We start from the raw sequence: 23,551 nt of genomic DNA on the forward strand, positions 1-23,551 counted from the left end.
AGCAAGGCTGTCGCATTTGCTACGATTCCTTTTCCACAGAGAATCTGGTTTCGTATGGAAATCCATCATCACTGCACAAAAAAGCCACAATGATAAAGCGAGAGACACAAGGTACATCACAAGGGGAGAAGCAGTCTTACTGTCCCCAAGCACTTCCTCAACATACTCTTCCTTCAACACTTGTCATTCCATATTTATTCTGCTTTTTTACGCCTAACCGCTCATTTAATGTCAGCTTGTGACTGCTGCTTAACTCAATGTAATATGCAGCTCTTGGGTTACTTTGTGTTTGAGACTGGGTGTTTGTCATTTTCTTGCACCTTTAAAGTTGCCCTGGGAGAGGGCCTCTACCAAACGCAAAAGAGTACAGGAAGTGGTCCGCTTAATACGCATCCGACACGAGCTGAAGAAATCAAAACAAAGTAAGCCTGAGACGGTCTTGTCTGCTCCTTCCTACCAACGCTGCTTTCAAGACACTCAAATGGAGGCCTCTTCTTGAAGTCTTTTCATGGCGATGGCTGTTCTCCACCCCCCAAAACACCAGCAGCAGTCAGCTATTGGCTGAGACCAGACATTTGTCTCTCAACAGCAGAGAAGACAGTCACTGAGTCCCCTCTTGTGGGAAAACTACAGGTCTGCATATACATTTAAAATAAAAATCACATTGTGAAAGTTTAAAATTGAAGTTTAAATAAAAAAAAAAACATGAAAAAAGAGGCTCTTTAAGAGCAGGTCAGCTGTAGCTGTTGCCATTCCCTGGCAGACAGCAAGCTGGAATAAATATTTATATATATATTTTTTATATATATGTATACGTATATACCAGAAAAAGGAAAAAAAAAAACCTGGAAACAGTTTCAAACTGATGCCAACACAACCTCTAGTCTCCACAAGCAAACTGCTGTGCTTGTGCCTAACACAACAAAGTGCCCCTTACTACAATTCAGATGAAGGCTGCACTTCTTAGCTTTTATGCTTCTTTTGACATTCCGTGACCGATGGCTTTTCCCCACCCACACTCGTTCAAGCTCAGTTTCTGGGGAGGCCAAGGAGAGAGTAGAGGAAGAGCTGCCTGAAATGTAGGCCAAAGCGGTGACGTTTCCATGGAAACAGTTTTCACAGCAGTCAGTGACGTCATCACTGGCGGAGGACCTCAGGGGAGTGGGGGGGGAGGCGGTTGGGGGGGGATGTCGGGCCTCGCGCTCGGCCTACACTCGGTTCTCGCCACCAACTCGGGTCCGGCGCATTACCCTAGGGAAGCAGAGGACAGCCAGGACGGGCATGTTAGAAGTGTCACAACGCCCCGATCATCGCCGAGACGCACGCATACATCAATGGGCACGAGCTCTGGTGGTCCCACCCACCTCCTATTCTGGGGATCCACGGGGTCCAGCAGGGCCTCCTGGGATACCCGGAAGTCATCGAGCGGGGACTGGTAGCGGGACTCGAAAGAGCCCTCGCGCCCGCGGTATGCCAGGGCCTGGCTGGGGGTTGTGGGGAGGGAGGAGATGGAAGAGGCAGAGGATGTGGACCCGGTATCCCTGCCCACATGGGCTGCCGCCGCTGCCGCCGCCGCCCCCAGGAATGGGGTCATCACCTCCCCATTCTCCATCTGCGCGTGAGGAGAAGAATGGCGTCAGCTTTCGCTTGAGACCGGTGCGGTCAAAGGCATGATGGGATACAGGTGAATGGGCCTACCCTGCCACTGAAGATGTCCATGTGCACCAAAAGGGAAGCCAGTTCTAGGTCCTCATTATAGCTGTTCTTCAGAGGGACTGACCTGTAGCCTGTAGAGAGAGACACACACACAATCATTTATTTACTTTCAGGGCAACTTGCATTTCTAAAATAAGAAGTCATTAAAAAAAGTGTTGTTAAGCATCTTGCTCAAGGGTATAAAAGCAGTGTCTCAACCAGGATTCAAACCAGCCGTCACCTCTTTTATATAAAAAAAATGTACTATAATATAACCCTTCCCCAAACCACAACACCGTTTTGGCCCTAACACCCAACAACAACCCCCCACAGTCACCACAGGGCAGCAACCACACCTCTCCCCTGAGTACTTGTGCTGACTCCAAATCTGGAATACATTGTGTGTATGACTCAATGGAAATTTATATGTAGGCTCAACTCCCATGATCCTCTGGGAAAAAAAAAAAAGACTGAAAGGTTTAGCTGGAAATTCAGTTTCAGCCCATTTCTCTATTTCCAGCACTGCCACGCCAGCAGCTTCTGCTGACCGGAGCACAGCAGGGTCAGTCTCTACCTGTTTTGAGGCCTGCGACAGGGAAGGTGGCCTGAGCGAGGAAGTTCTGGTCATTGAACATGTCGATCTCGTACACAACAAAGCGCAGGAAGGCGAACTCCGAGTTACAGACGGTGAAACGGAACTGCTTCCTTGGCCAAGTTGGGTTCAGACCATTGTCGGCTAAATGGAGGGATACAGAAAGACTTACTGATACAGTAGAACTGCTGTCACTCATTCAAATCCAACTGTGTCTTCAAAGAATGGCCCAAGAAACGTACACACAATGCACTCAAATATGCATGATAAGTCACTTAACAGTCATGTTACACGGCACTCAGACCAACCTGCTACACATTCAACAGTAGTCTTTGTTAGACAGTGATGTCTAGGCAAGTCTCCATGATGATGTCGGTTCTTTGTGAGTGCACAAAGAATGACATCTATCACAGGAGAAGGGTCCTCCCTCACCTTCAGAGTCGGTCTTCTGCTTGGCGTTGTCGTACTCGGCCCCACACACCTCAACCTCAATCACTGGGCACACAATGCCACGGCCGTGTTTGGGAAGGTGCCTCGCCCCCAGCACCTGCAGCCAGGGAGAGATGGTACCATCAGCTGCCTGGTCTCTAACACACCTCTCCTTGAAGGGGGCACTTCACACACACATGCACACACACACTGACAACAGGTATAATGGCATTGGACAATAAATCTCATTCTCTGGACAAAGCAAAAAAAAAAAAAAAAAAGGGGTGGGGGGGTGGTAAAGTAAAAAAATGTTTCAACTATTACAGTGCCACAGCCAATCAGGTTTTAACAAGAAATTTCAGTACAAAAAAAGATGTCCTTTTTTTCAAAGCTCTAAACCTAAACAAAACAGAAAAGACTAAAGCTTTTGTACTTAAAAAAAAAATGCATGTGTTTAGGTCAAGATCGAGTGTTTCATGTTTCATTTACCATTCTATTAGCCTTATGTACCAGAACTCATGTAAGGAAGAGTATATCACCCAGTGTTTAGCCCCACACTGGCAGTGTTCAAGATATTTTCATATACCTTGGTGTATCCTCTGCCTACATAGCCTAGGTTAAGGTAGATGGGATCAGGTAAAGAGTAAGAGACAAATGATCTGTATATTAGGTAACATAATGTGCTGCCCTTTATTTATTTTATTTTATTTAGTTATTTTATTTCCTATTTATTCTTCTTCTTCTCTCTTCTCATGTTATTCATGTAAGCATCCTTGCTGATGTTTCCTTAATAAAAATAAAAAATTTTTGGTCAAAAAAAAAAAAAAAAAAAAAAGAGTATGAGACCATGGGGATACCTCTATCTGCAAGGTGACTGGCTCCAGGCCCCGCAGGGAGTGTCGGTCGAAGGGGTCGAAGTTCTCATCTCTCATGATGGCAGGCTGCAGCACATAGCCACTTCGCCCGTTCAACATGAACAGGGCCTGGTTCATCTGCATGGGCTTGTCTGGTGAGAGGGGGGAGAGAGGCGGAGATGGGGAGGGAGAGAGAGAGAGATCCACAGTCTTCAGGCATACATCCACTGCATACAGATCAATATGGATGATACTAGGATAGTATGATGCCATTACGTGAAGATAAGTTTGGTACAATTCAAATCAATATTCTCTCTAGAAGTGCACTCTAGAAGAGAGAGTCCGTTATGTTTGGTTCCCGCCTGGTGCTCCCGGCCCTCACCTGCAGTCTGGAAGTTGAGCGCCACCAGCTGGCTGCCGCACAGCCACATGGGCAGCGGGTCATAGTTGGATGAGTCGAGGCGCTGGCCCTTGGGGTAGATCCGCGAGAGCTGCAGCCGGTTGTACTGGAGGAACTTCTTGCCCTTGATCTTGTTGACATACTTCTCCGCTTTGGTTTCGGGGAAGGACGACATGTCCCGGTAGCAGGCGCGATCTGTCCCGATCTCTGTCGATAAGGAGACAAACCAGTTGGGGTCCTGTGATGGTGACTCAAGCGGCATTTGCAAAAATGAAGCTGAACGTTTGTTGAACGTCTGGTGTGCTCCATCAACAGTGTGACACCACCATTCCATTAGTTGCTAGTTCAGACCTTCTTTATCATTCAATGGACAGCAGTGTGGTGTAGCGGTAGTGGTGGTGTGGTGTATACAGCAGGGCTTGTAATCCAAACGTTGTCATGGTGGGGTACTGCTGTTGTATCCTTGAACAAGCTACTTAACCAGATTTGTTTCAGTCAATATCCAGCTGTAGGAATGGATTATATATGAGCTAAGTCACTCTAAATAAGAGTATAATGTAATGATTCAGTATTATAATTGCTGTCATCACTCAGGTACCTTCATCATTCATCATAAAGGATAAGAGAGGGTGTGGTGGGGAAGAGAATCTTAAGTGCCCTTACTGTCCTCATCGAAAGGCACTGGCCGGCAATAGATGACAAGATCTGATAGCTCCAGGGCAATCTTCTTTCTCCTCTCCATCATCTTCCCCTCTTCCAGCTATCAGAGGCAACAAGGTTAACAGAGAAACCACGAGCCACTGCACCCTCTCAATCAACAAGAAAGAATGCCACATATGATACATTTTTTTTTAGAAAATGGAAAACAATCCTTTCCAGCATCATTCTGCTCACAGATTACAATAGTTTACAACAGAAGACATGCACCTTGCCCCCTAAAACCTGGTCCCCAGCTCCATCAGAGACTGACCTTGGCCTCTGAGGTCATTGTGACCTCCCGAATCTTCAGAACCCAGTCCTTGAGCTCCTCCTGGGAGCTGGCAGCGATATCCAGGACCTGACTGGCTCTAGGCGTGGCCGTCGTGAACAGAGAGAAGACGTGGGGCCGACTGCCCTTCCCCTCCGGTCTCACAACTTTGGGGGACATGATGGTGTAACAGAGAGAGACAGGAAGTGTGCACTGGGTGAGGAGCAGCTCATGAGACTGGCATACTAACTTCAGCCAATATACAGTGCACTCCACTGCAGAATCATTCCCACACTAACGCTGATTAAAAACTTCACTTGTAAGAATGGCGTAATCTGCTTATAATAATAGATATGGGCAACATGTAATATCTTTCACAACAGAATGCAAAGGCATTTTTTAAATAAACATCAAAATCTGAACAGTGTAATAGTCGTGCACTCATTACCAAAGCACCTAGCACTTCAAACTAATGACAGAAATGCGGCTGGGGGGCATTCCACAGTTTACACCGTCAGATTCTATTAAGACAAAGGTGTCACAACACAAAATCCCTGCCAAGGGATCAAAGTGCCAACAATCACGGCAGGCATTTAAAAATTGGGAAAAACAGGAGTCTTAAAAAAAAAAGTTAAGTGTGAAAATTAAGAATTTTTTTTAGTTTAAGACAGTTTAAGACCCATAGTATGACTAAATTATGGCACTGTAGCTCGCAAAACAGTAGAAATTCACACAGTAATATTGACATTATTAACATAAGTCTTTTTTTTTTATTTAATAACCTACGATGAACTGGTCTCTCATGTATTATGCCAATGTTATATTTTCCTGGGGTCTCGACCACTTTTCCCACTTTTTTCCCTGAATTGGCCAGGGATTTCAAGTTTTTTTTTTCCCCCCATAGGAAAATCCACTATAGTGCACATACAGCTCTTTGTGACAATCTCAATCATAAGAAGGTGCTGTAACAAATAAAATATGATTGATTGATCGATCAATTGATTGAACAAAGGATTGCAAAATACTTAATATTTCACAGCTAGTAAATGAATGCGCATTAGTTTGTGAAGGCCTAAAAATACTGAATACTTCACAGCTAATGAAAGAATATGATTTGGTTTCAAAGAAACCACTGGATAACATTTCGAAACATGTGCCCATGCAACCTTTTACTCCTGTCCCAGTGTGACCAGATATGAACACTACACAAGTCCATAGTGTGTGTAAAGTAACACATCGCACGTGCATTTAGATGCCCGCTTATTGAATCTTTAGAGCATGTCGATGCAGATTAGGGTAAACAGCAGATGTGTCTACAGAGAGGCCTGGGGCAAGGTGACCCAGCACTGGGGGAACGGGGGCTTTGTCCTGATGCTGCAGTGGGAAGGGAAAGGAGGGAGGGGGCACTCACCGATCTGACAGGAAGACACGTCCACACTTCCTCTCAGGAGATCTCCCAGCGGGCTGTTCTCCGTCAGCGGCTGTGTTTGAACAGAGGCGGTGGGGGAGGGGTTAATGCGGGTAGTGTCCCTGCCTCACGGCGGACAGCACAGCGCGTCGAGAACAAAAGAGCCATCCGCTCTGTAGCCTGCAGAGGCCCCTCTCACAGCCATTACAGCCAGAACACTTTAAAGTGCAAGGCACTTCCAATGTGTGCGGTCAGAGGGGAGACCTGTGACAGTTGTTACACGTTTGTGTGAAGGGCACAGTGCCATTTCAAATGTTCCTGTTAGTGTGTAAAGTATAGGTTGTACAGAAAGCGGGCGTACCGATCGGTCCGGCTCCACTGCGGTGGGACTGATCTCCTCCACGTAGTTGGCTGGAAACCAGAGCTGCTTCTTCCCTCCACAGTCTCCCTTCCACCTGGCATGAAGACAGAGCTTTAGACATCATCTGTTCCCCCTGGCCCAGCCTATGCAATCTATACTCATGCCTAGAATCTTTGGAGCATTCTATCCCCTGCTTTTTTTAAGTCTCTTACATTGACTGGAGAATAAATAATAATAATAAATAATAATAAAAATTATTTAAAAAATAAATAATAAGTCTCAAAGTTTGTCGTGGTCACTAAGCCTCGGCTGGCAGTGCTGGCAAGACTGTGTGGCGTTCGGGCGCGCGACTGAAGCGCGCCCCTTCACTTCCTGTCCCCACTGGCATCACTCACCAGCCCCCTTCCTGTTTTTCCACGTTCTGGATGATGGCGTTCTTGCTGAAGGACAGCTCGTCATCTCGCTGGGCCTTGTACTCGTACATGGCTTTCACGATGCACTGTGTGTAGAGGGAGGCCATTAGGAGAGACACGGGTGCGCACACACACACACACGCACACACTCACAGACACGCACACACTCACAGACATGCGCGCGCACACGCAAATGCACACGCGCGCGCACACACACACACGCACACACTCACAGACACGCGCGCGCACGCGCAAACCCTGACAACCACACACTGTGTGAGAGAGGAAGAAATCAGAACTGACAGAGGTGCACATGCACTAACACATTCACCATGAGTCTGAACTACCCCGGAGCACACCCACCTTAAATGTAGGCATCTGATTGGCTTCTACGTAGAACCCAGGATTGCGTCCTTCATACAAAGACCCATAGTCTGGCTCCTGCGGGGAAACGATATTTTTCAATATTTTCCACTTTGTTTTTTCCGGACAGAAGTGCCTCCATGAATCAATAGGCAGAATTGTTTTAAGAGGTCAGGATTAAATGGCTTTATTGCTTTTATTTTCTGTTGGAGCCAGTCGCCTGCAGGGAATCCTGCAGACATACAGCTGCATTGCAGAAGAAAGGGAAAAAAAACAGCTGTGGTAGGTGGACGGGGCTGGTTCTGCGCTCTGGCAGAGATCGCTGGGGCAGAGAGGAGCAGCAGCTGTGGACCCGCAGAGCTGTGATGATGGGGCGGGGCGCGGACAGGGTGTTCGCAGGATGGGCTGGGACAGAGGGGTGCGGCACCGCTCGGCTAAGTGGGCGAGAGCCGGGGCACAGACAAGTCCAGGGGAAAGTTCAGCAGGGATAAATCAGGCACGGCAGTGTAATGCTGCCAACGGAGGTGAAGTTCACAGCGAGGGCTTGAGGATCGTGATTAAATGTTCGGAAACTGAACTCTTACACAGCACCTCCAGTGCAATGCTGGGTATCATTCTGCACACTTAAATCACCCCAGGCAGACATGATACTGAACCGTCAGGATGGAGTGTGCCTGTGTGGGTAGGAGGGGGTGGGGAGCGGACAGGGAGGGTTGAGGTGTGGTCAGGGGTGCAGCGAGGGGGCAGCAGAACTCACGGCCGTGCCGATCTTCTCCAGCGTCTCCTCATTGATAGGGTAGCGCAGCTTCATCTTCCTGTAGAGGGGGTGCTTCTCGTAGTAGCTGATGAGATCCACCAGGCTGTCGAACTCGGACGTCCCCAGCACCACCGTCTGACCCTCCTGCTGCACGCGACAGTGCTTGATCTTCCCCTCCGCCCTGACGGACAAGCAGGCAGAAGAAGGGAGACGCGTCACGTTCTCTGACTGCCAGACATACGCTGAACGTTTTCTATCAGTACTCATCATGGAAAACAGATACAAGACACTGAGTACTGAGCAGAGGTAATAGACATAGTCCACATCATCCATCAGTAATGACTATGGATAACACACAAAGACTGTCAAAGTAAAGCCACAGGGGGAGACTGGAGCATTTGAGACACACCTGAAGGAGATGGCGAAGGAGTTGGACTCCGTCCTCTTCCTCACAAGGAAGGCCCCGTCTCGAGGCACCCTCATCAGCATGTTCTCTGCCTGGCTCCTCGTCAGGTTGGCGTGGTACCACCTAACGTGTGTGAACATGTGCACACAAGCACACACATACACACATTTCACCATTAGTTAGCCACTGGTTCAAAAGAGGCAGCATGGCTACCACCGTATTTTTCAAAATAGTCTCACTGATGAAAGACAGAACTAATAGCAATGATGTCCCATTTGCCGGAGGGCAACTATGTAAGAGATGATCACATGATACCTGACTTTTCAGATACCTTACCCTCGGGTAACATAAGATGACAGCTTGGGGTAGCTGGAGGAAAGTGGGGATTGTCACAGGAAATGGGGACAGGCAGAAGTTAATGAGGAGAGAGTGCCGGAGGACAGGACAGGCGAGACTCACTCCTTGCTCTCGTGGGCGTTGGTCTGGGGGACCGGCTCCGTCAGTTTCATCTCAAACTCGTTGCAGCGCAGCGCCACCGTCTGGTAGTGGGTGATGAGCGCGAACAGGGTGTCAAACACCAGGTTGTCGGTCAGGTAGAACTTGGGGCTGCCTGCCTCCTGGCGGGAGTGGATGCGGCAGTGCTGGACCCTCCCCGAGCGCCTGCAGGACAGCCGAAGTGCTCGACTCAGCCATGGCGGCTCACTCGTACCTCTCTCATCATTACAAAGGGCATCCACCACAGCAGCAAACGGACTACATGCATGACAGCACCACCCCGTGTACGGCAGTCCCCGGGGCTCAGAGGACACATGCAACGCCTACTTTTCTACAACCACAGAATCACTAGCAGAACAGACCCCAGTAAACAAAGTTTCTGCTTTCAAATAGAACTGGGATTTGAAAACAGAATGAGGCGTTTCAAAATGGCATGAGCTAATTTCTATGTTCATTTATGACACAAGTACAGAAAAATTAAACTGGGAGCACTGTTCAGTTTTAACCAACTAAATAAAGGCATGTTGACTGATATTTAGCTACACTATACAGGCAGCGCTAATTCATTGCAACTTGTACAGTCTCCGCTCGGTGTATAATGTCTTCAGTGCCACTGCAAACAAATGAAAAATGTGCTTTACTTTCATTTTCAGAATGAAGCAGCAGAAGAGATCTCACCTCTGTCTAACTACCTTAAAAAACCTCCTTGGTGCAAAAGCTGGTCATCGGAAGTTAATTAACCTTTGCTTCATTGTAGCTACAGGTTTAAGTTTTCACTGATTACTGAATTTTTACACATCAATGTTATGAACAAAAAAAATCATTTAATATATTTAGGGAGATGAAAAGAATGAAAGACTAAATAAAAAGATCAACACAAGGAAACAAAAGTGAAAAAATGAAAAATGGTAGTTGAAAAAAAATGGAAAACAGAAGCTGTGGTCCTAGACAGGTGTAAAATTGCAGGGGTCAGGGTAAGCTACTATGGATCTGAGGAGTGTGGACTCATTTCCTGGGTGGGGGTAGTGAGATAACATACAGCCAAATTACCCCAGTTAAAATCCAGCTACACAGATGGCTAACAGTTTGTGTAAAATATCAATCTGGAACAGACAGCACACTTTAATTTCCCATGTGCATCCTGAAATGCTGCCCGTCGTGGCAGTAAGCGTCTTTCTACAGATACATCCTCATCTGTAATGAGAAGCAACACGAACGCAAACCCTTGTCAATGATGACAATGATATTTAATCAATAGCTGACCTGTTGTTGTGATTGATTTGTTTAGCTCATGGTTTCCACATGAAGCAAAAATAAACTATGCAAAGCAAGTGGACCTTGAGAAACAAACATTTATCATCATACATGAGCCGTGGCCCAAGCCAACCCTAACACTGCCGCTACATAAAAGGAAGGAATAACATTTAGCAGAGAGGTCGCATAGTCAGCACTAATCACTTAATCATATCGGACTGAGGACCCTGATGCACTTAAAGAAACACAGTATGTATTGCAAAAATATATTTTCAACACAACTGCAACATCTGCTGCATTTTTGTTTGGAACTGCAGGGACCACATTAGAATTCGACAAGTTGGGACTGGACACCAGCACTAAGAAAGGCTCAAGTCTGTAGGAGACATTTAATAATTTGGATTGAAAACCATCCAAGCTATTACCTTACCACAAACATTCAACCCGACTATAATAAGAGCTTGTAACCCAACCCTTGCTCGTCTCAACCGGCTGCTCCCTTATTCCAGAATCCGGGAGGCTGGCAGCGGAACCCGTGCTGGGAGGCGAGCACTCCCCTGGCAGAGCGGGGGCTGGGTGTTTACCAGAAGGACAGGGTGTAGTCTCCCACGAAGGTCTCGCTCTCCCGCACCAGGAAGGAGCCGTCGGGGGCGCCCGTCTCCAGGCAGTACTCCGTCAGCAGCCGCTCGGCAATCTGCCTGCCGTCCCGGCCCGCGCCCAGCTTCCCGTGGAACCACTTCTCCGTCACGTGCTGGTCCATGCCATTCGACACCTGGGGTAGAAGGGTGGGGGGGAATATTTAGCAAGGCAATTCTGAATTAAGTACATTGCCCAAGGGCACAGCGGCAGTGGCCCAGCAGGGAATCAAACCTGCAATCTTTTAGTTACCGGCCGTGTTCCTTACCACTATGCTACACTGCTGCTCTTATGCATATCCACACAAAATCCTCCAGGCTTAATACAGCTGGTGTTCTGACTAGATCATCACACAGTATTAGTACTGTATGTGATGACTCCTGCTGTCCAGGGGAGTGCACTACCTGACCACAGTTAAACAACTCTATCCCTCACCTCTCTGTGCTCCTCTTCATCCTCGTTCCCCTGGTTGTTGGAAGTCTCTTCGGAGTAGTAGATCTTGCTGCTTGTCAAGACGAAGAAGTGGGGGTACCACTCCTGCGGGGAGGGAGGAGAGAGGTCACACCTGGGCAGTAAAAACCACCTTCTTTTAATTATCTCCACATTCCACATTTAATTGAGAATTTCTCTTTCCACTCTGGTGGCAGGCAACTGCTGATCACATTATTCCTCAGCGTTGCTGACAGAGATATGACTGAGGGTGGGAGTGGTGGGAGCAGTGTGAACAACGATTGGTGGGTGACTGGCGAGCGGGAATGTGATTGGCTGTGACTGCAGTTCCTCACATGGTTGATGGGGTCCTCCAGGTAGAGGATGCCATTCTTGATGGAATTGCTGATGTCGTTCTCCGAATACGGTGTGGAGGTGGACACCTCTTCGTATGCGCTGCCTTCCGCCAGCTTCTTGTGCTGCATGCGAGGGTGAGCCAACAGAGACAATGAGAAAGGGGAACGGAAAAGCTAACATCCGAATCACTCCCCATTAATCCCCCATATAAATATTCTCAACTTCAACTGGTCCTTGCACAGAGGACAGATTACAGAGGAGAGTAGTAAAGATCAGCTCCCATTCACAAAACCTGCCACTGTCACTGTCACTGTCTGTGGTCGTGACGCTTCCTCCCAGCATGCACTGTGGGACTCACCTTGATGAGGATCTTCCTCTTGAGCTGGTTGGGTGAGGGGAGCCCATCTGCTGAGATGTCCACGGCCTTGGTGAGCAGCATGTCTCCAAACACCTTCTTGAAATAGGTGGCCATGTTCCTCTGCTGGACGATGCTGCAGTGGTCCTCGATGGAGAGGATAATGGGATACCTGGAGAGGGATGAAGGGGGTCAGACACAGCCAAATGCTCATTTCCCTCACAATGTGTTTTGGCAAATTTATGTCGTCCCCTCCTGCTAATAAAATGTCCCTCAAAATATTTAATTACACTACAACAGAAGGAAGTAAGCGGTGAGGAAATACTACAGGAACTTTAGCTGGAGTCTAAATTGTGAACTTTAATTTCTTTATATTAACACAACCATATAGCTAAAATAAAATGTCTTCTATTAATTGTGAACTAAAGGAGCAGTAGTGGGGTGCAGTGGTTAGGGAAGTGGACCGTTTCTGAACCATCCAGCATCCAGCTTCACCTGAATGGCTTCAGTAATGTAAAGTACAGCTCAGCACCTTCTGGAATGTGCTTTAATGCAAAGAACAGTTGACACTTTTTCCTGCCTTTGTGTCACTGAGAACTGCCAAACAAACAGGATGGGGAGCTAAAGTAACGACTAGGAGCAGGGCCTACAAGCAGGCTAATGGCGGTGGGGAGGGGCCAGCTTGCAGACAGAAATGCGGCGCGACTCGTATGCGTGGAAAATGGCCAAGGGCCTCATGCAGACTCACTCTGACGTGACGAAGGCATGCTCCTTTATGGTATTCAACACGTCACAGAACTTGATCTTGGTGGTGAGGGTGTGTCCGTGATAAATCACTGGCATTCCATCAGGACCGTCCCAGCAGTCCACTGAAAAACAACACACACACACACACACACACACACACACACACACACACACACCCTCAGAAATCTTCCCTGACAAGGACTCCTACACCAACAAGAATACACAGTCACTCTGAGGCAATCTCAGGTAGCCCACTGTCTCTTTGTTTATAAATAGCCCTTTTTTAATGCTGTTCCAATTCTGAATTTGTTGGGTGGAATCACAGTGCTTGACACATTTAGCACATTGCAGGTTCACAGTTGATGTTTAAGCAATTCTTTAAACACTGAGGAAGCAGGGGAGGGGTTACGAGGTGGCTCGAGATATGACTGGGGGCACGGAGGGGGGGTAGTGCTGGGGGGAAGGGCCACTCACACTCTATGCAGCGACAGCCCATCCTCAGGCAGCGAGAGTATGCCTCCAGGGAAGACTCGCTGGAGAACTGGTCGCCTGTCAGGTAGCTGAAAATAGACACGTATTTCAGGGTTCCGGACTACAGCGTTACACTAAGATAATCCTTTACAACACTACTGCCTCTTTCAGAAAACACTGCAAATATGCCCTGTTGCAACAACAATTCTATACACTACACAAGAAATGAAAGAAGTTTTTTTTTCTTGAATATTTGAATACTGCCCTTTTCTTAGTAAACTGTGCAATCCTTGTATGCGTAAAAGCGTACTTGGCCAATAAAGTCTGATAAAGTCTTTATCAAACAACAATAAGTTGTTGATCTACTGTTGTTGTTGTAGTGCTTTAAAATGACAGGATACAAAAATGTCTTCACTAAACAAGCCTGCGAGTAAGTGCTGCAGCCCCCTGTCGAGCTCGCGGCCCTGAGCGCGGGTCCCTGCCTGCCGGTCCCCTTACGTGTTGTGGGAGGATGAGATCCAGTAGTGCGACAGCGGGTTGTTCATGTCCTCCGGGCACACCTGGTCCAGCTTCCAGTCCCAGATGGTGTTTTCTTTGGAGAACAGGTAGGTCAGAAACTGCGGAGAGGAGGAGAGCAGGTGCTGTTTACAGGCTGGTCAGAGGGATGGCAGAGGGCTGTGCGGAAGGGTGCGGACTGCCCACCCCTCGGTGACCTGAGGGAGGCACGAGTGCGGTACGTGCCACATATGAACACAGTGGCTACTGCTACACAATTGGCCGTGTGCAGAGAGTTGGTGTTGGGCAGATATTCCCTAGCATTGCCTGATGGACCCGGTGAGGGTGGAAAGGTGCCATTTTTATGGCGTCGTCAAAGTCCAGAGAAGGCGTTTGCTGTGCTGCACACTGTTGGCGTGGATCTCTTCACAGAGACGTGCGCTCTTGCAACACACACAGGCACTATTCAGCTGCGACAGCTTTGGTGGATTCCCTTGCTAGTGCCTTTTCACCTTCTATAGGCAAAATTAAGGTACTCATTTATATGGGGGGTGCTGTTTAATCAGTGAATTTGAAGGACACTCAGACTAGCAACTCACAGCCTAATAATGCGTTAGCCTCCACATTTGTTTGATTTGTTTCTCTAATAATGAGGAATTAGGTTACGCATAAATTCTTTTCAATGAAGTGTGACTTCTTATAACTGTGATGAAGGTCATTTCTGCGACAAGAATACCAACAACAACCCCTGACAAAATTTCCAAAGCACTTCCTGCCCCAAAATCAGCTAGAATAAATCTTTCACCAAAACCAAATCTCAGATACACAAGACTGAAGAACTGGGGCTAACAGGAAAAACACACACACACAGGCTGAATTCAGGTCAGCGCTGAAAGAGGTTTAGAAGACGACCGCAAACCAGAAAAGGCCCGTGTGTGGGCTTGAGGGAGGGAGGAATCAAAGGGGGCTTTTAAATGAGGACTTTCATGTGCCGGTCCCTCTGTGAAACAAAACAAGAACGGGTGACTGTGCTGGGGGGTGTTCTGATCAGGCAAAGCAGTGCTGATGCGTTTCAGCTTCACAACCGAATCATCTTTCCACTGCATCATCAGCACTCAAAACTACTCAGTTATATGTCACCGCATTTCACATACATGCAAGCCCAAGGTCATTCAGCTCATCAGACAATTGCTTTTCTAATCGTTACATCTGTTTGAAAACCACTCAGCTGACACGGCAGCTTTTTGTGTGTGTGCGTGTGTGTCTGTACGTGTGTGTGGTTTGTGGGGTAGCTGTTTCTTAATGTTTTATGAGTTTCGCATGATTCGAATCAAGTCCACAGTCCAAACCACCACCATGTGCTGCCAGCCCAACAACTTCCTCTTTCCAGCTCATTGCATCTCTACATGACTTCCTGTATCCGTTTTTTCTTCTAATTGATTTATTGCCTTGGCTAATACATGTTTAGATTGTGGAAGGAATGTACTGGGCCATGAGCTCATGTCACTGGTGGCAAAGGTGTTCCTCAGCTTCAAATGAACCTGCTGGCACTATGAGTCACTGTTTGCTTTTCCATTTCTGAAAATGGCAGTGTGTGTGTGTTTATGCATGTGTGTGGAGGGGTGGTGGTGGTTAGGTTTCCCCCTCTTCTGTAAGCTGGTACACCGGTCAGGCTTCCCAGAATGATAGAACATCAACTTTCCAGACGTCACAGTTCTCTCGTCCTACCGAATGACATCAGAACCAGCTTTGAAGATGCTAATGAAACACCCTCCTCTGTACTCGATATGGTCCATTTGTGATAAAGTGGAAGATTTTTAGAGAAAACAATTCCATGGCCTTCCTTTAAAACAGCCAGGTTGCGTAACGATTATGGGGAGCTCAATGTTGTGTCTGTGAGAGGAACTCACCTCTTCTGGGTAGAAGTAAGGCTGCTCAATCTCCCTCAGGGGCTCCTTCAGGTAACTGAACATGTACTCCTGCACCTGGTTCCTGTCTGTGGCCCACAATTCCTACAAACACATGCACACACATACAGATGCACAAAGGTCAGAGAACAAAGGCCTCGGGACCAACTCCCAATCCCTCTCACTTTCCAGTCCCCATGGCCAGAGGTTATTCTCCTCTCACCCATATTCCTGAGGGGAAAAAAAAAACACACCTGGAATGTTCTTTATTGACAGGCTGATTCCAACACAGTGACAAAAGCCCATGTTACCTTGGAGTGCTACAGCTCCCCTACACTGCATAAATGAGAAATTATCAGTAATGTAACATTTTAAATGTTAGGCACATAAACTTTATGGAGCTACAATATAATTATACTGTAATATGCCCTTTGATTTTGAAATAAATACATAAAGACTCAAATGCCTATGCCAATCTTTTGCTTTGGGACTAAGAGCCACACTTTGGCGCCACTGTTAGTACTGTTCGGGCTGGCATCAAGGAATGCCATGGAGCACACGCAAAGATCGGTGGTTCGGATTACCCCGTACCTTTTGGCATTCCAGGAGGAAGCCCTGGAAGTCCTCCAGCGTGACTCTGACCTGGTCAGGTTTCTCCGTGAATCTGCGCGACACAACAGGGGGAAAGCGAATCACGCCGCAGGTCTAGAGCAGGAGGGTACTGCAGAAGCAGGACAAGCTCTGTACAGATGCAGGAGATGGCCGTAATAGCCACAAGAGCAAATAAACCACATACCTCTGGAGGAAAGGGATTTCCATCTACAACAAAAGAACGGAAGAAAGAGAGAGTTAGTGACTTTTACTCACTTAAATATTTAGTAGCATTTTGAGCACAATTTCATCAGACTTGCTCAGCTCCAACATCCACACCACCCATGCCAACAAGGGATGTGCAGACAAAGCAGGGGAAAAAAGTGCAGCTTTTGGTCTGAGATGGGATATTAGGGGTGATTGTTCCTTGCCCAGTTACGCTGGCCTGTAAGACTACTATTTAATAACAAACTAAACTTATATATACTACCAATACTACATAATCATGTGAGAAAGCCAGACACTGTTCTGTATTTATACATTTCTATTTAACAGTTTTAAAATGAGAACTTCCTTTCTAAAAAACTGACCCAGCTGTTCCAAATATGCTGCAAACCAGATACACACACACACACACACATACACGTGTGAACATGTGCGCACGCAGGCACCCACACGCAGACACACTTGAACACAGACAATGAGTGTAGGCGATTAATCACAAAATATAGCTCTTCTCTGTCCAACCGCAGAGCAGCTACGGGCCTAATGGCTTTTACCAGAAAAATCTGTCTGGGTTTTAAACTGGTAGGTATTGATTTTGCAGCCATTTGAGAGTGAATGGGGAGGAGGCTGATGGGACTGAGTGGATGGGATACAGATATTCTCTTGACGGGTTGGGGGGGGGTGAACATCAGGCTCCCACATGGTCAGGGAGCTGTCCTTGCGGATGGCAAACTGTGCCGCGTGTTCGTGCTGGGGTACGCATGCGTGCTTGTGGTTCAGCTGCAACACACACAAGACCATATGGGGGGCGGAGGGAGGCGGGGGAGTCTGACGTCCACAGCAGCGCCTTTTGTCAGTGACAGACCGTAGTACCCCTCTGACTGACTGTTCCAGGGGACCCACTGGCTCCTGCTGCTCCTGCAATAGTTTGTGCCACTCGACACCCCTCCCCCCACCCCAGACGTGTACTCACAGATTTCTGGGCATCGAACATCAGGCTGCGATAGAGCTGAGCGAACTGGCTGTAGGTGATGTCCCCGTTTCTCAGCTCCACATCCTGAGGACAGAGGCAACAGCAAAACATCACAAACAAAATCTGCCAGCGCACATGTCTGAAAGTGCTGTCATGGCGAGACAGCAGGATCAGAAACACACACAGTTCAGCTGGGTTTCCCTTTATGGCCTGCACCATCCTGCATCCTGCAATGGACATGTTTGAGTGAAACGTGGTCGCATCATACTGGCCGGAGGCCGGTCAAAGCAGTCCTTCAATTTTCCTAGAATATCTGCAGACATACCTCACCTCACATGTCAGATCCAGCCAGTATCAAACATCCGCAGGCCCTCATGCTGCCCCTGAATGCCAACTTGAACAAGGTTCTCCACAATCCAGTAAGAATATTCCTGCTCTGGTAGATTAAATCTGTACCGCCACCTATTAAGGACATCTATGCATTTGTTGTACATCGTCTGGAAAGTGCCATTTATTACAGCTTTAGGATAATGAAATAGTCCTCGGTGGAGTTTTTTCTACCTTTTGGTCATTTCGTAATGCATTTTTTAGTATGGCAAAGCACCAAAATGTCTGCGGCACTGTTTATTTATGGGAGGCCTGTGCCAAGAAGCACGGGTGAAAACATCCCGATTCCTTGTTCCACAGAGTCACAATAAACATGCCCGCTTCCAGTCCGCCTGCTTCTGGCCACGTCGGCATCGTGTCGGAAAGTGAGCCGAGCCCATGGGCCTGGGCCAAGGTGTATCGAGAAGTAAGGTGAACACGAGAAAGAAAAGAAAATAACAAGGCCACACTGGGGTATTGCCGAATCCAGACCACATCAAACACAGCACATGGTGGACTAATGGGACCACTGAGGCTTCCATCCATTTGGGTTTTGTGTTCAAATCATTGTGGTCCAGACTATCAGGCCCGGCTGACCTCAGCTCACCCCAACCTAACTTCAGCAAGCTGACGGCTCACCAGCACAATGCCGCATTATATTAAAGCATCTGTATTATCTTCGTGATCCACAGGGACAGAGAGAAATAGACAGATTATCAATACTACGTGTGGGGTGGAAAGGCAGGGGATATCTTAATGGCCGGAATGTATTACCGGAAATTTCTCTCGCAGGAACCTCATGTTGGGGACTCTGTAGTTGACCTGTCCCAGCATGCTTTTCAGATCCTTGCAGGAAATCCTAAAATAGAGCAGAGACAAACACAGGTATTAAAAATAAAAATAAAAAACACAGCGCTGATACTGGACACAAGCCATGGTACAACGGTACGGTGGGACCACCTTCAGGAAGTCACTCTAGGAGAGAACACAAAATGCCTTCCGTTACACTAACATATCCACCTTAATCCACACTCTGCATAAACATCATTAATACGTGTGTGGTTAAACTGCAACAATGGATGTGACATCACCGCTGTTTAGACTGCCCATTTCTCCACCTCGTCTTTGCCCAAGCACTAAGGACATGGCTGTCATGTTGCCATGATGACAGGTGACCTCAGCTGAGGTCACTTTTTAAGATGCTCTGTCCAGAAAAGGAAGTCACAAAGCCAAGGGACAGTGGCCCTGCAAGCCTCACCCAAGACAGAGTTACAGATGCGGTTTACAGTCACAAAGCTCCAGAGATAAAGCTCTGAAGACCACTGTTTTCAAAATAAAGATAAAAATAAAAATACAAAAACACCTAGATTTTCCTGAATTGATATTTAATTGTCAATGACTTGTACCTGGCTTACAGTAAACATGGTTTCAGCAAAAATGATTACTTCCATTTTAAACAGTGAAAAAGGATTCAGGATCTTTGGGAAGAAAGAGGTTCCTGACTCTTCATTCTATCATTCCATCATCGAAAATCAAGCTAACCATGCAACAGCAAAGATGAATAAACAGAACAACAACCCTAAAATATGATGTTTTGAGTTTCTTCGTGCCACAGTCTTTGAGTACAAAGCAAAAATGGCTGCAAAGACTCCAATTTGTCTTTGAATTTCAATATTTACAGATGCCTATTCTCCCATCGGCTATGTGGAGTTTGGGGAAAATTAAGTTTATCGATGTTAACCGATACAAATCGAATCCTGCAAAGCCTACTTAAAGTATACCGACAGTGACCACACACACAAACAAATGGGAATGTAAACAAAGTAAAATGAAAATGAAAGCATGTGCAAACTCAGATGTAAAGATGCATGCTCCTCAACAATTACTAACAGAGCAGCACACAAAAACACAAAGGAACGAAGCAAATGTGTGTGTTCTTTCCTTGTAGCGCTTTTAACAGTGCTTTAATGCTTTCACTACCCAGCATTCCTGGCAATGCTGTAACATTTCAGCGACCTGAAATACCTGACACTTTTCCAAGCCTTTGATTTCCCAGTATCCCTCACCCATTCACTGCAGCCAGAAACCCTGCCATTCTGGGCTAACAAGACCCGCCTTGTTTTCCATTGCAATATTTGGACTAAGACAGATGTCCATCATTCAGGGAAAAAAAAAACACACTTATGGGGACTTTTTTTGCTTTGCAAACAAGCATATTTTTTAGTTATTAAGGTGAAAAACATGCAAAAACCAGTCTCGCTGGCCATATTAGTGGAAAAGCAGGTGAAGCCATACCAAAGCCAATGAGCATGGTAATACGACATTAGAAAAAAATTAATATTAGGCTTCATCTCTTCCATTACCCAGCATGCCTCAGGCACGCCTGAACTGATCATGTCGACTTTCATCACAATAAAAGAGGGCTATTCATCCTTGTCTCTTGCACATGCATTGACTCAAGAGAAACACAAACTATCCATCCTCATTTCTTTAAGTAGTTCCACCCGTTTCACAAAAACTTTTGCTTCACTTACTTGTCTTCTCGGTTGCGGTCCACTGCATAGAACTGCTTCCGTAGCCACCTGAACGGCACAAAAAAGAACAATTCAATTTTTAACATCTACATAATAGTCAAGATTTACTGTAAAACTCTGATGCACCAGTCTACTTCTGGGCACCACTGTGGGATAATTTCCCAAATGGTTTTCCTGAATTTGTCCTTCTCTTCTTAGAAATGGAGAGCTTACGTTTTTTAAACACAATATTTCTCGCTGCATGTTTACAAATTGCATCTGAAATAAAAATCCATACTTTCAATGCCATTTTCTGACACTGCTCACAGCATTTGTGACACATCTTTCCATTCACACTGACCGGAATCTAGCCAGTATGGACACAGCACAGAATTTCATATTGCCTCCTACGCCTAATTTCAACTTTACACACAGAAGGGGTGGGGGAGGTTAAGGAGAAGCAGATGGGCGAGCAGACCGACCTCTCAACCTGCAGCGGTGTGGGGGACTGGAGGGTGTCGGCCACCAGGGAGGTCAGGCCCTTCACCCACATGGACATCTCCTCATCCGATGTCGCTGTGGGCGAGACAAGAGCAGGTGGGTCACAGGTCGGGAGCGAGGCATGGAGTTAACACCAGCACAATGTCAAGTTGCAGGACTCAGCTGTGAGGAGCGAGCGCTCTGAAAGTACTCTTTACTGAGCGCAGAGAGTATTGTTATACTGTAGTTCATGTGCGTCAACATGCAGGGCCTACCTGCCAGGCTGAGGGCCTTGAGGCGGAACTCGGTGCCGTACAGGATGACGAAGCAGTGGGCCTGGTCAGGCCGGGTGGTGGAGTCCTCCACATAGCGATCGAAGTCCCGCGACTTCTGTCCCGCCCGGATCTCTTTGATCTCCCGGATGTCAACTGGACAGGAAGGAGGAGACACACCCGTGAATGCACCCATTAGAATGACACAGCAGCAGCAGCAGCATTGCCTGGGCACAGGGACTGCAAAGCTATGCTTCATCACTGTGCTTGCCAGCAGGGCAAGGATAAATCGTCAGTCTTTCCTCCTTCATTGCTTCACACATTGGTCTCGATGCGTGCGGCTGGCTGGCAGAAAGCAGGATTACGTAACACCTCAAAATTCAGACTATGGGACTCTGCAGCCTGATGGTGCTGCTTTGGTCCCCGGCATCCACACCCCTGAGACACAGCAGAGAGATGCCAAAGACAGCCCGAATGACCACTTCAGGGTCTTTATAAGATGACTGAATCTGGACACATGTCTATGGGCTGACAGATTCAAGACTGTGGCCTAATCTCTCATGTTAACTCAGAGAGCCGCAATACAGTCAAGTAACAGGGCTTGAACTGGATTTTACTGAATCTTATATATTCCCGAGTTTGGGGGAAAAGGGGCTGTCAAGTTCGGGTGTAAAGCTCTGTTTTCATAACAATATGGTACAATTTCACTAACTAAGCAATGATATATCAGTACATATCTAATAATTCACTTTGATATGATGTAATATTATTCAGTACAATTCATTTTGACACAGCGTGATTTAACAACCTTAACATTACTCCATTCTTTTAAAATAATGTAGAGCATCTAAGCATCATTTCATACAAGAAACAGTCAATGTTGAATAGAACTGTCACATTCTAAATTTCACCCAAATTGCTGTATTAATATGAATAAAACATTGTAAGCCAATGGTATGGATAGATCCTCACATGCGACATCAGTACAGCTGTTGCAATATAGGTGTTGCTATTGCTGCTTGCGGACTGGGCCGGGAGGGGAACGGGCGAGACGGGGAGGCGGCAGCAGGAGCTGGGCGTTACATGGCATCCCACAGAGCGCAAGCAGGACAGGTCCCGGGACACCAGCGCGTCTCACTGAGGCGCGTGTGTCTTTAAACAGGCCCTCTCTGAGCGGGACAAAGGAGCCCTGTCTGCTACTGGGAGTCTGACGGGCGTGGACCACCCATCCCACACAGAGGTGCCATTTAAGTGTCCTGCACCCACTGTATGGGCGTAAATGACAATCAGTACTTTTTTTTGTGCATGCGTGTTTTGCGTTTGTTTATTCCTTGTGCCAAGGAACTGTGTCAGAATGCTACAGGTGGCCATGTTGAATTCAGTGAACAAAACCAGATTCAGTTTCAGAGAGGCTTTTCTGACAGCATGCCACATTGAGTCTGTATCTAATGAGAAGGGCTAAGGTTTGCATCATTTGGTTAAAGTCAGGGTGAAAGTGGGAAGCAAGGTTTGTGTCATTAATGGCCTCTGGCTGTAACTGACATCTAAAACACAGTATGCTGCTAGCCTCCGCTAACACATGCTCAGTATATGAACAAGTGCAAACACATTTACATATTTGTAAATATATACTTACATACATACATACACACTTTTAATTGACTCATGTGGAAAATATGGTATACCTTCAAGCTTAACCATGAGTTTCAACTCAAACACACATTTTTCACCAAATCAAACTATGGTCAAGTTTTATTTTTAAAAGATCAAAGGCGTACACCCTGACACCCTCACCTACTCTGGGGAAGACAGACTGATCTCCTACTGTCATTTAGCAGTTCTGTGTAATTGGCTTGTCCCAAAATATTCCAAGAGCCACAGAATAACTTTATACAGTGCAGGGCTAGCATGAAAGTGTAGAATGTGTGCTCCAAAACTAGACTGTGTTCATAATTGTGCACCTGACCCGCTTTCTAAAAACAGAAATCACCCACAATCCTGATTTAGTACATATAAAGTTGTTCAGTTCACCTTGTAAAGCCACAGTTTATTTGTGTGAATTGCTATTATGTGTGAATTCTTTGTTTAAGAACCGACAGCCCGTGTGCTTATTTCTTTGGTCTGTGTGGCAGTGAGACGCTGAAACTTGGGGCCACAAAATGCAGCAGTCAGCGCTGAGGGTGCTGCCTGCGGATCTTCCTGCCTTAACCGCACTTCCTGTGCTGCTACCTACACCGCACTGTCAGAGAGGAACATCTCTCAGACGCGCATCTCCATCTGCAGCACACCTCTGCTCTCTCCCACCTCGCTCTTTTTCCTGTGCCCCCCCCCCCTTCTCTC

General features: G+C 46.9%; 1 protein-coding gene across 1 annotated transcript in view; it reads right to left on the minus strand.

The window, feature by feature from the left end:
* Positions 1-1,171: 1,171 nt before the first annotated feature.
* Positions 1,172-23,551, minus strand: part of plcg1 (phospholipase C, gamma 1) — a 30,775-nt gene continuing 8,395 nt past the window's right edge. Inside the window, exons 3-33 of the mRNA XM_036533734.1 lie at positions 21,215-21,367; positions 20,942-21,035; positions 20,481-20,528; positions 18,721-18,805; positions 17,581-17,664; positions 16,588-16,610; positions 16,383-16,455; positions 15,795-15,896; positions 13,888-14,006; positions 13,393-13,478; positions 12,920-13,040; positions 12,175-12,343; positions 11,816-11,938; positions 11,466-11,567; positions 10,979-11,166; positions 9,105-9,305; positions 8,649-8,768; positions 8,240-8,420; positions 7,483-7,560; positions 7,102-7,205; positions 6,707-6,800; positions 6,349-6,418; positions 4,941-5,104; positions 4,634-4,730; positions 3,953-4,177; positions 3,574-3,722; positions 2,720-2,834; positions 2,270-2,431; positions 1,699-1,787; positions 1,365-1,612; positions 1,172-1,251 (exon numbers count right to left, since the gene is read on the minus strand). Of these exons, the coding sequence (XP_036389627.1) occupies positions 1,209-1,251; positions 1,365-1,612; positions 1,699-1,787; positions 2,270-2,431; positions 2,720-2,834; positions 3,574-3,722; positions 3,953-4,177; positions 4,634-4,730; positions 4,941-5,104; positions 6,349-6,418; positions 6,707-6,800; positions 7,102-7,205; positions 7,483-7,560; positions 8,240-8,420; positions 8,649-8,768; positions 9,105-9,305; positions 10,979-11,166; positions 11,466-11,567; positions 11,816-11,938; positions 12,175-12,343; positions 12,920-13,040; positions 13,393-13,478; positions 13,888-14,006; positions 15,795-15,896; positions 16,383-16,455; positions 16,588-16,610; positions 17,581-17,664; positions 18,721-18,805; positions 20,481-20,528; positions 20,942-21,035; positions 21,215-21,367 (3,710 nt within the window). The 3' untranslated portion in view covers positions 1,172-1,208. The remainder of the gene's footprint in view (positions 1,252-1,364; positions 1,613-1,698; positions 1,788-2,269; positions 2,432-2,719; positions 2,835-3,573; positions 3,723-3,952; positions 4,178-4,633; positions 4,731-4,940; positions 5,105-6,348; positions 6,419-6,706; positions 6,801-7,101; positions 7,206-7,482; positions 7,561-8,239; positions 8,421-8,648; positions 8,769-9,104; positions 9,306-10,978; positions 11,167-11,465; positions 11,568-11,815; positions 11,939-12,174; positions 12,344-12,919; positions 13,041-13,392; positions 13,479-13,887; positions 14,007-15,794; positions 15,897-16,382; positions 16,456-16,587; positions 16,611-17,580; positions 17,665-18,720; positions 18,806-20,480; positions 20,529-20,941; positions 21,036-21,214; positions 21,368-23,551) is intronic.

Source organism: Megalops cyprinoides, chromosome 7, assembly GCF_013368585.1.
Source record: "Megalops cyprinoides isolate fMegCyp1 chromosome 7, fMegCyp1.pri, whole genome shotgun sequence".
In the NCBI taxonomy this organism is placed as follows: Eukaryota; Metazoa; Chordata; class Actinopteri; order Elopiformes; family Megalopidae; genus Megalops; species Megalops cyprinoides.